This window comes from Hermetia illucens, chromosome 4 (genome assembly GCF_905115235.1).
Source record: "Hermetia illucens chromosome 4, iHerIll2.2.curated.20191125, whole genome shotgun sequence".
Taxonomy (NCBI): domain Eukaryota; kingdom Metazoa; phylum Arthropoda; class Insecta; order Diptera; family Stratiomyidae; genus Hermetia; species Hermetia illucens.
Window position 1 is genome coordinate 133385459 of NC_051852.1, and position 16742 is coordinate 133402200.

Here is a 16742-nt window from a genome sequence, read left to right on the forward strand (position 1 = left end):
CAACGCAAGGTTTTGATGGAGAGTCTTGCAGACGAATTTACGACGACTGGTGTACTCGGCACTGCCCAACATCCTACACGCAGATGTTATGTGCTGGATGGTCTCCTCTTCACAGTTGCATAACCTACAACTGGAGTTAGTAATTGAGAAGTCGTGAAGAATGTACCGTTTGAATTTTTTTGTTGGGACTGAAGCATCCTGAATTGAAGTTAGGAATGCTTTACTCTCATGGAATAATACAACGTTAGTCAACCAATGCCTAGCGAAAACAAATTTTTGATATGACCTCCGTGAATGGGTTTCTCTCTCCACATCTCGATCTTCTGTTGGATTGAAGTAGTATTCGAAATTATTTGCTTCCAAAGTTCAAAGGAGACAATTTATTATCTGCCATAACGGCAGCCTGTTGAAATAGGCTTGAGGATTGTTTCTCGAAGAAAAGCTCACGAAGAGAATGCCCTTGAAATTAAGTACCCCCTTCCTCCTTGATGACGTGGGATGGTGATCGTTAATTTTTCTGCAGCTCTATTGTGCATGTTGTTGTTTGCAAAAACTACCCTTACTCGTCTATTGACGGATTCTAAATCCGTATTACCTCACTGTATTACACCAAAAGTATCTAGAAAGACGGGAATGGCGAAGGTGTTGATTGCTCCGATTTTTTTTCCCCCAACACCTCAGTTTTCAGGACAAGATCCAGATGCCGTTTAAATTCCCCCAGCAACTTAGATTTTATTACTGCCATAGCAGGTGTTGCTGCTTGCAATATGCCGAGGAATTTGTACACGCAGTCCGAATCCATACCCTCAATTCGGATGTTATTATGGCTGTATCCTTTGTTGTCGGTGTGTATTCCCCGAACAATTGTTTTCATGCGACATTTCTTCAAACCTAACAGCATGGCGATATCCCTGCTGAACTGGGTGATGATGTCCAGCAAGAAGTGAAGTTGGTTTCCGTCTTTGGCATAGAATTTGATGTCGTCAATATTCTTTAAATGACTTAATGAACATTTGGACAATATGCCATGTTTGACTTGGAACCCGTATTTCCCTTCATGCAGAAGATGGGATAGAGGATTCAAAGCCAAACAAAACTACAACGGGCTTAGAGAGTCGCCTTGGAAGATGCCACCCCTTGATGTTTGTGAGGATACCGATAGCTTCGTGTTCCAAATCTTCCTCACTGTTCTCAGGAGAAAAACGACATTCGTATCGAATGCGATATGGGGTCAAAGGCTGATTAATTGATGTAAGCTGTCGAGATATTTAGTTTTAGGTGGACAGCCTACTTTACAGCGACCGTATCGGTTATAAACTGTACACCCTCGAAAACCTTTTGTGCATCCTTTTTGCTCCTCAGTTATCAATTTATGAACACCAAGATATTTTGAAATGTTCGTGCACAGAACTGAAGGAATGACCTTGTAGATGGTAACTGGTTGACATTTTCAAGCACCCTGTTCCCTGTGGATCAGGAGAATTATCTCCTTGGCGAAAAATTCTGGAACTAATTGCGGATCGGCAATCATGTGATTAAAATCATTTGCCAATACTTTGTGAGTGCTCTTGAACCGCTTCTGCCCGAAGTTGTGAATCTTATTAACTCCTGGCAACTTCCAGTTACGCCAGGCATGGTCACTTCGGGAAAGGTTTCGCATGAACCTATAAGGTGTGGGAGCCACGCTGCTTCTAAATTGCAACGGCAAGAATCGTGCCAAACACTTCTCCAGAAGTCTTCTGCCTGATCCAGATCGAGGTTACTTTCACGTTAGTGAGATTTTTATAAAATCCCTGTTGGTTCTGGACGAACAAGGTGTTGTCTGCCCTTCGCTAAAAACTCTTTTGATACCTACCGATGCGATTGGAGCATACCGCAAGTTTCTGCTTCAGCACCTCGAGGATTTCTTCGAGTGGCACATCATTGGAAAGATGCTAGTTTCCAATGATGTTGGCAACGCATCTGTGCACTCTTGGTGATGGATTTCCTAGAAGTGCTTGCGTGGCGCGGCCAATCTCCTTTCTGAACTTTTTAGCTCTTTTGTTGAGCCGAAATACCCAGAACGGTAAAGTCCTCTTGCGCATACCTCTGTTATTCGCTCTAAGATGTTGATTATGGACACGAATAACCGTGGCAGCTGCAACGTAGACCAGACTGTGAACCTCTTTAGCAGTATTCTCACTAGCCAAACGATCAGCAAAATTCTGTCAACGGCAGCAATAATGTTAGTAGCTGCCGAAGTAAACTTTAGTTTTAAGATCTTTGGCCTAGCTTCTTGGAGATTCTCAGCATATTCTGCGATGAAACCCGCATTATGGATTGGGTCGCCATTTCCAGTTATTAAGTTTCTCCTGACTACTGTGTTCATGCAGTGCCTTGTAGGTGGAGTATTCGTATTACTCTTTTGGTCAGTCTAGTTTGTTGATGACTCCATACCGAGCTCAAATGAAACGTCGTGGAAGATTTGTTACCTAGTTGGTAGGTTGGTAGTCGGTTGACGTCGTTTTGTTCCGGAATATGACTTAGTTCCTGGGGTCCCATAAATAGAACTGAAAGGAATGTAAACAATTTTATTCCCGCGAGTAATGGGGAACTAGTCATCCCTGCTACAGAGTCCCAATGTTGCAATGCCCCATGGTTACCTCCAAACGTGAGGAAGGTATTTGAAAGGGAGTCGCTGAAATACAATGTAACGTCACCGCAATTCATCCGATAGGCGCGTCGACTCCTTGCTAAGGAGGTTTACTCCCCCAGAAAAGGAAGAAAAGGTTAAGGAAGACAAACACAAATTGAAACGTTCTGCTCGTCTGCGACCACTTATTTACAAAATTAACCTGCAATATTTGTAGCTGCCCTGGTGGGTCAGATCACACCTTGTGAATCGCAAATCGGGGGTCTTGAAAGAGGTTACTTAAATTTGGCAGCGTTCTTAGAAAACACCTATCCAAAGAATTTCAAGATGTAATCGGGATAATTACCGTTTGAATAAAGTTAATCATAGTCTATTATTATATGTTTAAGGTTTTTTGTAAAACAAAACCTTATCAGAATCGATTCGTCGTCTGTCTGTTTGCCTGTCTGTCACACCCGATTTGCTCGGAAATGGCTAAACCAATTATCACGAACTTTGGTCAGAATGTAGAGTCTGTGAATTCCCTTACATATAGCAAGTGGCGCCATTTTATGTTGAGTTGGAGGGGGTGGGGGGCGGCTCTCCCTATATGTGAAAGGGGGTGTAATTTTCTTTTCACAGAATGTAGTCGTGTGGGGTATCAAATGAAATGGTTCAATTAGTAGTTTTCGAAGCTGATGACATTTTTGATACCTGATCAACCATAGGAATGTGAGGTCTCAAGATGTATGCCCCAAAAGTGTCCAACCGAAAAATCTGCAGAAAATCACAAATCGCATCCACACGAAATCTTGGCCTTAAAATCCCACTCCGATACCAGCTTGTTTTTTGCATCTTATTGTGAAGGACTAGCATGGCTTTCAACCGAACCACTCGACTATCACCAATTTGTTGGAGTTTACCAATTTTATTTCCAAGTTTTTGAAAGCAAAGATCTTCATAAAATTTATACTAACTTCTTCCAAGCTCCAACCTTTCAATCAACTCCGACCGTAAGATAGTTAGATTGTGATTTCAAATACAATCAAGTGTCAGTGAGGAGCTGTAAAAGTGTGTGATATTTAAAGTAGGACTTCCTTCTGCAAATCCGCATGTCACTCTCGAGAGTGCCTAAAGCTAGCTGACATCGAAATGCCCTAGGAACAATTTCTAGTTGTAGTACATAATTTTGTTGAAGTTATGTTGTATCTTGAAGATGAATCCATTAGCAATACGATATATCAAAATAGGTGGAACGAGCGTGTAGGAATGTAGCACGTCAAAGCGTAGTACATTTCATTACGCTGAAGAATGATTGCATTCAGTACTTACGCAGTTGTAAATGGAGTAGTTGTTCGGTTACACTAGAAGAACTGGCACACCAGAAAATCATGATTCAGTTTTGCTATGGGCAGCATTTGTTGTCTGCAAAGGGAAAACCTTAGAAGATTTTAGAAGCCGGAACTACAACAGAATGGGTTGGTGATGGAGTCCTCATATATAGTACGTACGTAAGCATTAAAAGACCTCCTAGGATTTTAAAACCCTACGGGGAATTTTAATGTAATTTCAATTAAGCTCTTCAAATTTCAAGTGGACATTTGCGTAACTTCTTCAATGAACTGAATGCATGCAGTAACTTTCATCACTTCTCAACAACTTACCCACACAAAATAATGCTACCAGTCAGCGTATATCAAATCAATGAATAATTAAGGAAGGGTTAAAACCGTCAGTTCCCCGAAGATATGTAAGATGGGCCGCAGTCAGGAATGTAGCAGGTGCAGGGGATTAACACAAACCACAGCGGTTCGGTGTCATTAAGATAAATAACACTTTCCACCGCAACACCACTCACGACATCTATCACATTTTCACATTAGAGCTTTGTCTGTCTCCTTGGGTGGAACTGAAGTGGCTACGCTCAAATGGCACGTTTCAAGGAAGTATACAGAGATTCACTTCTTGGCACAATTGATGACTTTCCACCGTTGACAACATCTTCCAGCTCCAAGGTGGCAGGCACGTAGCCTTCAATGAAGTAGGCATCCCCGGGGGATTCTTTCATTTACTCGTTCAACGATCCCGAGCTACGTAAATGAAGAAAGAGCGAAGGAAAACATTTTCTCAAGAATAGCAGAGCAAATAATTTCAGCTAATTTCATAATTTGTTGCTCTTGGGCGGTTTAGAATGGTCTGAAATAGTTTCCTCCGTGTGACAACTTCATATTTAATGTGTTGGATTGTGCTCATTCGGCGACTTTATTGTACCCTCTCCATATCCAGCTTCGATTCGGGGAATGCTCCCTTATCCGTGGTTGTTTTTGGTCGTGTCTACGATGACTTTTGCAAATTGTGAACTCATTAAGTTTTCATTTTGTCGCTTGCTTTCAGGAATTGCTGGGGTATCGCTTTATTGCTGAAAATTATGGTTGTGACTCTACCGCGATTCATTTATTCAAAGTTATGAGAAGCTAATTTAGGGCCTGGGGGGATGTAGATATTAATTAGCAATTAAAAAGGTACCAGGAAGTTTGAAAATGTGTTCATGCGGAATCCCTTAAATAACTTTCCTATTTAGGCACCATTAAAGTTGGCTTGTTTACTTAGTTATAACTTTTATTTATTTTGAATCTAAGAGAATATTCAGTTGCTCTTCATCGTGGATGAAAAGTTGACCCTTAACGTCTGTCACAGGACCATCGTAAGATTTGTGACCACCTGCAAGTTTTTTCGTGATGCCGTATACAGTTTTGAAATTATTGCATTCTACTTCCCAGACCAACGCAATAGCATCCGCTTCCACGATTCTCCAGTCAGCCAGAATTTATGACGCCCCTCCAGGACATGGCGGACGTCCTGTGTAGTACCCGAGAAAACAGCATTTCTATCGCATCCCAATGCTCATCGATATTCTCAGATAGGTTACTCAGTGTATCTGCCGTCCGATAAGTGACATAGCTCTCCAGCCATAGAACGAAAACTGGATCATACAAGCGGCGATGTTGAACTTGGGGAGTCGCACCTCTTGAACCTTGAGGAAAGTGGCGGATGCAACACGCAACCGAACGTAAACGACCATCAGATGGTAATCCTTTTCGAGACCGAAGTCAGCGATTGTTCTGTTATACACATCCAGGAGACAACACCTAAATCTACTGCTGATCGCGAAGCGGTCGAGCTCAGTTGAAACCCAACTGACCTTATGCCAGACTTTGTATGATATTCGAGCAATGTGCCAGCAGTGATGAAGGGGTGGAAATTGCAGAAATTCCACCGCTCTTCTCTCAGTGTCACCCATTCTCAGGCAGTTGAAGCAATAGCGGTGGCTGGTGGTAAGCAGCGATTTCGTTAAAACATCAGATATTGTTCACTCATCGATGTCTTCACGAGCTGTAATCCTACAATGTTTGGTCAATGAAGTGGTATCGGATAGGGATGTATGTGTATGCAAGATTATAAGCGGGACTATTAATGAACTGGTTGCTATTATGAGTAAATAGTCCATCAAATTGGTGAAACTCCAGGTCTTCCAGGACGCGGGGCAAGTAAATGGTTTCTTTCGCGGTTTTTCTGAAATTTCCAGAAGAAAGTCACTTAAGTTAGGATGAACCTTCGGATCATGTTGCTACGGGCCAGGTCATTGATCATTCCTTCCCTGTCACGAATATCGTGTTGCACATTCCCCCCGTTCCTCCATGAGGCTCATATTTGAGTAAATTTAGTATTCCCATGTACACGGTTATTTTCATTAGCCCATTCAGGTAGGTTGTGATGATGTTTAATATGATTTAAAATTATTTGAGTAGCTAACAAACACGCCCTTCGAGACACCCCGGTCGAATTTTTCCTTCTCGGATAATTTATTAAACGCAGTTCAATTAATCATGGCCTCGGCTTTTAACGTGCTTTGCACCCGTAGTTTCTTTCCGCCAGAAGACCGGTGGTAGTCCCGAATGCTTGAGCATGCATGGAGCTACCTCGGTCACGATCATGTTCTACCGTTTAGACGTTGAATTGTTGTGAAACCACAATACTTCATAATGCATTGCTGAGTTCCGGTTTTTTTAGAATTCCACCGTCTCAGAATTTCAACCACACCGTCGAGCTAATATTGTCCGTTTCTAGCAAAATACTTCAACCAACTCTACGATTTTCCGAGAAACTAGCGCTCCTCCTCCACTGTTGTAAGGTGGCCAACCCGCCAGCCATCCTGGATTTAACCCGACTTTTTTTTCAATGTATGTATGTAGCAAAATACGTGTAACAGACTGCCAGTAGAGACAGCGTAGAAGTTGTTGATCGTAGGTAAAGTTCGAATTGAATGGGTTGTTTGCTGTTCTCATTAAAGAGATGCTTCAAATACTTGATGTTTAGACACTTCGCGAAGACATGTACTAGCGGCGTTGATCGGTCCGATCGATGTCGAAAGTGTAGGTGGAGAGAACATATTGCCAGGGACATCAAACGCATTTTGTGTGCAGGAAAGAAGAGACGAGATAACCGACATATTCCCGGAAGTGGTGAAGGCCCAAATTTTAGTAGGGCGTCACTTGCGATGAAAAAATGAGGTTAATACAAAGAAATCTCAATGATTGCATGGTCGCACAAACATTTTCACAGTGGTGTATGAGTCACAGATTCGACTGTAGTCGTGATACTGGTGTATAGTTGCGATGCCATACAATATACCATGGGTCAGACTGCTAGTGGCTTTCTGTAGGCAAAAATAAGCAGAATATTCGTGTTCGGCTGCTGTACCCTACCGAATCTAACATTTTCTGAATTTGAAGATCAGGTAGACAACGTTGTTCTCGACGCAAGGGAGCGAAGTCCAAGAGTGATTTTAATGCATGGATGCAAATGGGCGGAGTTAATTGGAAGCATTCGCCCAGTTAGATATAGTTCTGGCCAAGGATACCTATCGGAAAGGGGTGCAATTCGTATATTTCACTTTTTCGGTTCAATTGTATATCTGACTTTTATCAGCACTGCGCATTCGCGTACTATGTTTTGGCAAGTTACTGTGGACTTCACGTACAGCAACCACCAGCCGGAGCTTCAGGGCAGGAGACTCGCACGACGGAAGTCAAAATTGAAAAGAACACCAGATGGTCTCCAAAAGCAATGCATGAGCAAATATTCCAACCAGTCTAACCAGGTAAGCACTTCTGCAGATACAGTCCTTCATACCGCACAAGCCCTAATGCATGAGACGCATCGATGCCTAGAAGATGCTTATTCCACACTAGAAGATCCAATTGCTGATGGTATAGTGAACTGGTCAACCTTTGATAAGCTTGCTCCTAAGCTTGCTCAGAGGTCGGTAGGTAGCATCGATCAGGGGCAAAAACTGATGGGGTACTGATACCTTTTAACTATCCCTGAATAAGACGCCGGTTGCAGTAGTCATCAGAGACGATCTGCTGAAGATTTGCGGCGGCAATAAAGCCCTGGGTCTGGATGACATACCAAAGAAGGTCTTCTAGCTTGCCCTGAAATACGTACCGAATATGTTCGCGGATTTATTCTATTCGCGCATGTCCGAGAGGGTATTTTCTTTATCATGGAAGAGGCAGAAGCTAGTACTTCTGCCTAAAGCTGGTGAACAGCATTACGGCTTCCATAAAGGCAGATTAACCATTGACGCCACCAAAATTGTTATTGGCTTGGCCGAAAATGCAATTCACGGCATGGGCTAAACCAGCAAATATTACTTGGTGGTGTACTTGGATGTAAGGAATGCATTGAGTTCTGCCGATTGGAAACTTATAAGAAAGTCTCTAGAAACGACCCGTGTTCCCACTTATCTCGCTGTTATTGTCGATAGCTACTTGCGAGAACGGACGCTCTAGTATGACACCAATGATGGACCCAAGGAGTACTTTGTCTCTGCGGTTGTCTCACAGGGCGACATACTGGGTTCACTTCTATGGAACATCATGTACCGTTATGTATTTAACCTCCCGGTTCCGAAGAAGGCCACGCTGGTCGGTTACACGAGCATGGCTATAGCAAGAAAGATGGCTGAATAACCAGGGTGGTATGCTGTATGTAGTTCCAGTTTGACTAACCACGCTGTATGTTTTAGCCAACCTACATAAACTGAGTTCCGTCTACCGAAGAATAGTCGTAAGGGTGTGGTCTGTCTGCAGGACGGCCTCAGATGATGCGGCGTTCGTTATCTCGGAAATGAAGTCGATTGAAATCTGGGCAGACAAAATGGTGAACATATGTATATAATGCAAGGTTCATCTCTCCTTCACCACAGGCGACCAAAACAGAAAGGAAGAGATCCATAGGTAGATGGTAGCAGCGATAGGCCCACTCAGAAACAAACTCCCATATTGATCCCTACCATCAGGGTGTGACTGGAGAGGGGGGGAGGGAAATTAATTATAATCTCACCCTGTTCTCGAAGGTTACGGAGAATCCCGTCAATACCTCTACAGGTTTAAATCGGATATTTTACCAGAGTGTCTAAACTGCCATGGGGTCCCGGAAAACCCAGCACACGTATTCTTCCTATGTACAAGATTCGTTGAAGAAGGGGGAAACCTTTAGGTGAAATGCCACCGCCAGAAAATATTGTCCCGGTAATGTTAGCATGTCAGAAGAACTGGGATGTGATTAACTCCAGGATCGCAGCAATCCAGGATAAAAGATTAAAAAGTGGAAGAAGTCAGGAAGGATTACGAACCCGACCCCAACCCGTGATGTAATGAAAGGTTTCACATGGCAGAGGAAGTCGGGGGTGATTTTAGTGGCTAAAAATTTCTTACTCTCGCATTTCCAGGCCAGAGTTCTTTGAACATTTCCAACTCCTTAAAAAGAGGCAGACAGACAGAAAGTAAACCGATTTTTTATGAAATATTGTATATGAGATTTATGGAAATCAGTCACCATTTTCTGGGAACTACTTGATTGCATTGAGTCAGCCCCAGGAAGCAATTAATTATTTATCGCCGGAGCGAAAATTACTTTACTTAACCCTCAACATGAGAATCTCCGTTTTCCCTCAGAAGATCTTTCCTATAAAGCAGTTTTTCATATACAGGGTGCGGCAGCATAACTTCCTTTTTTCAAAACTCAATAAAAACTATTGTATGCATCGGAAAATATTTATTTATTTTTTATAATGTAGGTACATGTCTAAAGTTTTTATTTACATTGTTTTGAAGATCAAATCTGTTAGGTGACGTCCCCCATTCTCCATACATTGCGTAAACCGATTTCTGGCGTTTGTCATGACTCTTGTTAGCATAGCAGGTGTTATGTTGGCAATTCCTTCTTGGATGTTGTTCTTCAAATCTTGTAGGGTTCTTGGACGGTTCACATAAACATGGGATTTCAAAAAACCCCATAGAAAAAAATCACAAGGGGACAGATCGGGAGAGCGTGCCGGCTATTCCAAATCGCCTCTAATTGAGATAAGGCGCTGTGGAAAGTGTTCCCTCAAACCAGCCATCGATGCTCTTGAAGTGTGTGCTGTTGCACCGTCTTGTTGGAACCAAGTGTCCCCCAAATCCAAATTTTCTAACCGGGGGAAAAAAAATTCTGCAGCATGTTTACATACCGGTCCGAATTCACTGTCACTGTAACCTCATTTTCCTCAAAAAACCAGGGACCAATAATTCCAGCTGAGGAAATTGCACACCACACTGTGACTATGGGTGAATGCAAAGGCTTTTGATGCAATTCTCGAGGGTTGGTGTCAGCCCAGTAGCGCATGTTTTGTTTGTTAACCGACCCACATAAATTAAAATGGGCTTCATCGCTAAAAAAACAATAGTACCCTCGGGAACGACATCAAGAAGAAGCTCACACGTGTTCATCCGAGAATTGAAGTCACGTTCTGAAAGTTTCTGCACTATCGCCATCTTATAGGGATGAAAATGAAGATCATCACGAAGAATTCTTCTCACAGAACGATCGGATAGTCCAAGGGCAGATGCGTGTTTGCGCGCAGAACGCCGTGGCGATCGCACCATTGACGCTCTCACTGCTGCAATGTTCTTAGGTGATCTAACGGGCCGAGGGACTCCAGTTCTTCCTTTTGTCGCACTTGCAGTTTGTCTGAATGTAGTGACCCTTGTAACAATTGATTTGCGGTCTGGGACGGGAGCCAACGGGGCTAAATTAAAGCGATTCCGAAATGCACGCTGGGTTGCAATAACCGAACATCCGCTTGAAAAGTAAACCTCAACGGCAAAGGCACGCTCCTCACTATTGCAACGCGTGATGGCGACTGAACCGTGTCAGGACAAAACTTTACAGTATCCCCTCTTGAACGAGCGCTCCGCTATGACGTCAACTAACTGAGTGGCGCACATTTTAAAAAAGGAAGTTATGCTGCCGCACCTGGTACTAGTAATATATGCAGATAGACGGTATTACGAAATCAGCCACAATTTATATGGAGGAAATATGTTTGTGGATAAAATCCGGCTCAATATGTTGCGATCGGCGGGTCACTTAATCCATATGGATGAGGATGATCCAGCTCAGAAAGTCTATAAGGACAATATCTATGGTAGAAAAAGAAGACGAGGCAGACCCTACCTGAGATGGAGAGATGCCGTAGGCCAGGCCATGAGACAGCTTTTAGGACTATTAAATTGGTGGACATCGGCGCAAAATCGGGATGTCTGGCGGTCCTTGTCAAGGCAGACAGGATACCGATTGTTGCGCCGTTGATGATAATGAAAATGCAATGATATTGCTAACGAAATTACATACCTACCAGGGTTTTTTAGACCATGTCCTGAATAGCTTAATTTTAATTTTTAACGAATGTTCTCTATTTATTGTTTTTAATTCTGTTTCTCTTCATTTAGCATTTAATTAAACCATCAAACAAAGCTAATATGCCACCTACCTCATGATTTTTCTCTGAACATTCCATCTGTCCAGCAATATCGCAATGTTCCTTATTTGTACAGCATTTTATCTTTGTATATGTACACTGAAGAGCTTCCGCCAGAAGACCACCCAAACTCGATAAGCACATCAGCATAAGAGGAACTCCAATTAAGGCATAAACAATTGTCACAACTTTACCGCTAGAGGTTTTTGGTGTTAGATTTCCGTGACCTGCGAAGAACAAAATGCAAGGAAAGGATACATGAAAAATCTAGAGTGTCCACTCTTGAATATATTTATGTCCACACAATTTTGCTGAGCAGAATTAAAATTGCTTCTGTGGAAAACGTGTTAATCTGTTCTGCTTTGCAAACCACATAAATTAGACTGAATTTCTGAATAGCACACAAACAGAGTCCTTTTCTCATATTGTAATCAAGGAAATTATAATCTACAATGGAAGATGGAAGATTAACATCGCCATTATTTCATATGTTTAAGCAGAGTAAGTATAAGAGTAAAAAGGACAATTTTGGGTGCTCAGAGTTCCGTGGTAAAATATGGTTAATTATGGTCTGTGGGTCTTATGTGAGCTAAGCTGTTAGTTAGTTTAATTACATTTTGACCGTGATTTAATTCAACCTTCTACGCTACATCTTCATTCTAAAAGCACAATTACCAAAGCAAGATTTGATCTCTGTAATATGTAAATTAGGTCCTCTTCATTAACTGCTTAAGCAATGTAAATTACAACAGATTGTGCTGGTGATTAGGCTCCAAAAAAGTATCTTAGCTCAACTCACCTATTGTTGTTATTACTGTTATTGAATAAAGTAAGGATTCACTAAATGACCACCGAATTGTGGTATCACCGCCCAAGCCGCTCAGTCCACTCCGCGTTGCCGAGACTATAGATCCTTCGAAACGACGCAGCTGCTCGTGGACCAACATGGTCCAGTTCCTTTCGTAAAGTACATTCAGTTTTTCTGAAAAAAAGAAAAAAAGAGCTTATTGTGAGAGTATCAGGGTAAGCCATGTTTCGTAAACAAGCTCCAGGATGTTGAGGAGCAAAAGGGCAATTACCCCCTATTAAAGGACATCTCCAATTACAACGCCGAAAAAGTCCGTGTAAGTAGGAAATGCATCCACTCCTGCTTCCACTCAAGCCATTAATACATTAAACTGTAAACCCTTATATAAGTGGAAAATGGGGCAAAAGATATTTTCTCACCGTTTCGCAAGTAATAGAAGTACAGAGTTAGAACCCTCACTGTTTATTGTCCCCTTCAAGAGTGCAATTGTTTCTTCTTTCGAGGACACTTGCTGTGCTAGAATCCTGTTTTCATTTTGAAGAAAATTCTTTGAATTTTGTCTTCCAACCGTAGACAAAAGCAGAAACAGGAAAGGAATGAATTCCCATTTCAATTTCCTTCTTTGTATACTGGAAAAATGTCGTGTGTGCCAGTGGCATCAGTTGATTGACGTAAGCAGTTTCAAGAAGAAAATATGCAATTGTGTCGCATGTATTACTTTCATAGAAAGGAAAAACAAATTTGCATAAAACGATCAAGGGAAATCTGATGAGATTTGAAAATACCCGGAGATGGGATTAATATCCGTGATGTCTTCTCCAAAGCGAAACTTTCATATTTTGGATCAAGGAATTCTTTTAAGAACCATATGGCGCTTCCTGATAAGAAAATATTGTGATCTATTATGATATGTATATATGTGCCATTGTTGTCAATTTTCCGGAATATGTTTAAGCTTCAACTCTTCCTGGGACCCTTGCACTTCAGCTTCAGTATTCTAAACTACACAGTGCAAGCGCAGCCCACTTGTCGGCCATCCTATGATAGTGGACCATATTGTATTACTTAGTCAGCGATAGAGCTAACACTCTTTCTTAATGTATGATCTGTCGGAGTATCCCGGTGGGAAGGCCTAGATAAATGTCGAGAAAGGCTTGGACCCTTCGAGTAACAGTGGTGATCACTTTTCATACTCACATATAATCTTTCGTGTATTAGAAGCGTTTGAGAAAAGATGTCATAGTCCATTGACAAGATTGTACCACCGATAAAAAGAAGGAATTGGAGACTTAACAGAATCTCCGCCGGCTCTACTTTGTACTTCACATTGATCCAAAATATTATTTCGATATTGTACAAGGGACTTTGCGGTATCGTATATCGCTCTGATAATGGTTATTATTTTCCCCGGAAAGTCCCTCGGGTTTAAAGCATTTCAGATTCACTTCCTAGTGGCGCTATTAAAAGCCTTCCCGAAATCTATGGAAAGCAGGCAAACTGGAGATCTAAACTCCGCATACTATTTTACGATGATCCAGGAGTTTTCAGTGTGGTCAGTGCAGGAAAGCTATGCTCTTTGATGCCTTCCAGAATAATTACGACAAAAGAGACTACGCTCTCCAAGATTTCCTTATAAGTGGGGGTACCACCTATGCTGAGACAGTAGGAGCTTTAAAAAAAAAGTCGGGAAACCGAAAGCTGGACGCTTCAAGTATGAAAGGTTTTGTATATTTCTTTTATAAACACATTTGAGTAGGCATTTGTCCCATTAGTACGTAGTACGTCATATATGCATATATCATGTGAGAATATCAACTTTCGCGTGATACTGACATTCAAAGTCTCGAATTTGCACAGAAGCGACAACTTTGACTTATTATAACTTTGTTAGTAATAGTGTGATTTCCACCAAACTTCAGAGGATCATTGGCTACGTTGTCGCCTGCGTGATTCTGGGATTAGCTTAAGGGAGGTTCTGTAGCCAATTGCTGAAAATTATAGTAATATACTATTATTAATTTCATTTGAACCGATATCGGTATGGAAGGTATTTCGGAACCTAGGGACCATATGGTGGCAGTCTCTTGATTTTTTTGCAGATTTTTCGATTGGGTAGTTTCTGAAAATAGGTCCGAAAAAGGAATGACCATTTTCGACCACCCGCACTCCCCACCTTTCCCACAAATGTCAAAACAAATACAAACTTCGGAAAGTACTAACCGAAACCTTTCATTTGATACCCCACATGACTATATTTGGTGAAAAGAGAATTTATATCCCCGTCTTGCATGCATGGGGACCCCCCCCCCCCCTGAAATTCGACGTAAAAGGGTGTAACTCACTGTATGCGTGAGCGTTCAGCCACCTTTCCACCAAATTTGGTGTCAATCGCTACAACCATCTTCGAGAAAAATGCGTGTGACCGGCAGACGGATAGACGGGCGGACAGACAGACAGACAGTAAACCGATTTTAATAAGGTTTTGTTTTATCCAAAAGCTTAAAAAGTTCCGCGGGGGAACCGTTAACTCCAAAGCCTTTGTCCCGGTTGTGTGTATTGATGGCAGAGATAATTTCATATTTATTGCTCGTCATCGTGGATGAGAAGTCAATCGTTGGCTCTCTTGACCGCGTTAGGAAAAGGCTTGCAGTCCTATGCAAGTTCTATCGTGCAGTATATGGCGGCGAAATCTTTATTATTCACCACAGCTCTGCTTCCTTGACTAGCATAATAATGAATTCCCTTGTTCTCACGATGGACAATAGATTGCAATTCTCGAGATACGCTAACTCAAATGCATGACGCTCGGCCTCACTTGTTGCGGCAGTAAGAGCCTTCAGTTCTCCACGCACGCTCATCCGCTTCTGGCATGCAGCCAATTCTTATGGCACCCTTTCGGAATATGGCCAGCTATTGAGTACTTCTTAATCATTGTTGCCGTACCTTTTTAACCGTTGAGTATTTAACACCTCCACTTTATTTTTCAATTTTGTTTTGTTATTCGATTTATCAGATTTCACTGGGCATTGTCCAATAATTTCTTTGAAGATTCTGCCTTTGCTTAACTCCGCCCTGCTATTTACATAGCTTGGTGGTACTAACCCCAGATAAAGGAGAAGGGTTTGAGGGAACATACTTTCTACTATCATCAATAAAACAAAAGTAAAATGCGGACATCAGGGAAAGATATAATAAAGTTAGAGGTACTCTATTATCCTAAATTCTACTGATGTTACCTCGTGACAGAGTCCCGCGAATAGCCGACAAAGAAAACACATTCAAAAAACCTCATAAAAGTGCTAAGGCCTTCTTCTCTGTCGAAAAATGAGCAAGCGATCTTGACGTATAGGCGGCGTCAGGCTATAAGTTAATTGGTCGGAGCCAAATAAATTTGTGTCTGCACTTTTAATATTGGTGCCCTGGCTGGAAAGATGAAGACCTTTTGAAAGAGGGACATAGACAAGATTCTCGAGGGTGCGAAAAGCGAAATACAAAAAAAAGATTGTGAAATTGTCTTTTCTAGTTGCTTGCGCGCTCAATATGGTGTCGGCATTGCCATCTCTAAGGGTTTCCGTGATAAATCGAGCGTTTTGATAATCGGCTCGCTATTATATCAGTTGGTTCTACGATTCATTTCTTCCTCGCATATGTACCACAGAGAAGCTGACCAGATGCCAAGAAAGATGCCTTCAAGTAATTACTTGACACAGAGACATGCTACGAGCCTACCAATCATGTGAGTGAAAAGGCAGGTGGCAACAGGTGCCATGGAAAAAAAGCTTTGAAGTACACAGAAAACGAGCGCTGCTACTTGAGCCGTTTATTGCCAAGATGTTGACGATATACTGAACTCCCAGGATGACAAGAGAGTTCTGCATCAACTTGTTAAACGTCGGCGACAATGCACACAGGGTTTCGAACATTTCTGTGGCGTTAATGACAAGAACGGTAATTTGCTTACTAACTGATGACCTGCCAGGACAGAAGTCGAGAATATTTCGAGCAGATTGCAATGGTAGAATTTGTTCATCATCCTCTTCCACATGTACTGCCGATATTTAGAACAATTATCCCTGCGACTGGAAGAAATTAAATGAATGACATCGATGAAAGCTGCAGAACTCAACATTGTGGTTCAGAAAGTTCTTCAATCGTGTTATAGAGCGCCCAGCATTCAGAGTCATATACACTACTCTATGCAGATGACATTTTCCTGGAGTCTCATAACAAAGTTGATCCCGAGTAACTCGTGGAACGCAGTCTGATCTAGAATAGTCTGAATCTAAATAAAACTGAATTTTTACCACCAGCCCAAAAGAAATAAGGTTATCGCCGTGAGCATCGATCTGCCACGTATAAGCGCAGTTTGAATGAAATTGTGTTCAACAACTGCCGTTTTTTTGGGATCGCATTAACGAACAGCTTAAATCCAAAATTTTCCGCAATTTCATCCGTTC

General features: G+C 41.9%; 1 protein-coding gene across 1 annotated transcript in view; it reads right to left on the reverse strand.

The window, feature by feature from the left end:
* Positions 1-16742, reverse strand: part of LOC119655987 — a 247446-nt gene that overhangs the window by 64135 nt on the left and 166569 nt on the right. The window contains exons 4-5 of the mRNA XM_038062225.1: positions 12277-12459; positions 11490-11704 (exon numbers count right to left, since the gene is read on the reverse strand). Of these exons, the coding sequence (XP_037918153.1) occupies positions 11490-11704; positions 12277-12459 (398 nt within the window). The remainder of the gene's footprint in view (positions 1-11489; positions 11705-12276; positions 12460-16742) is intronic.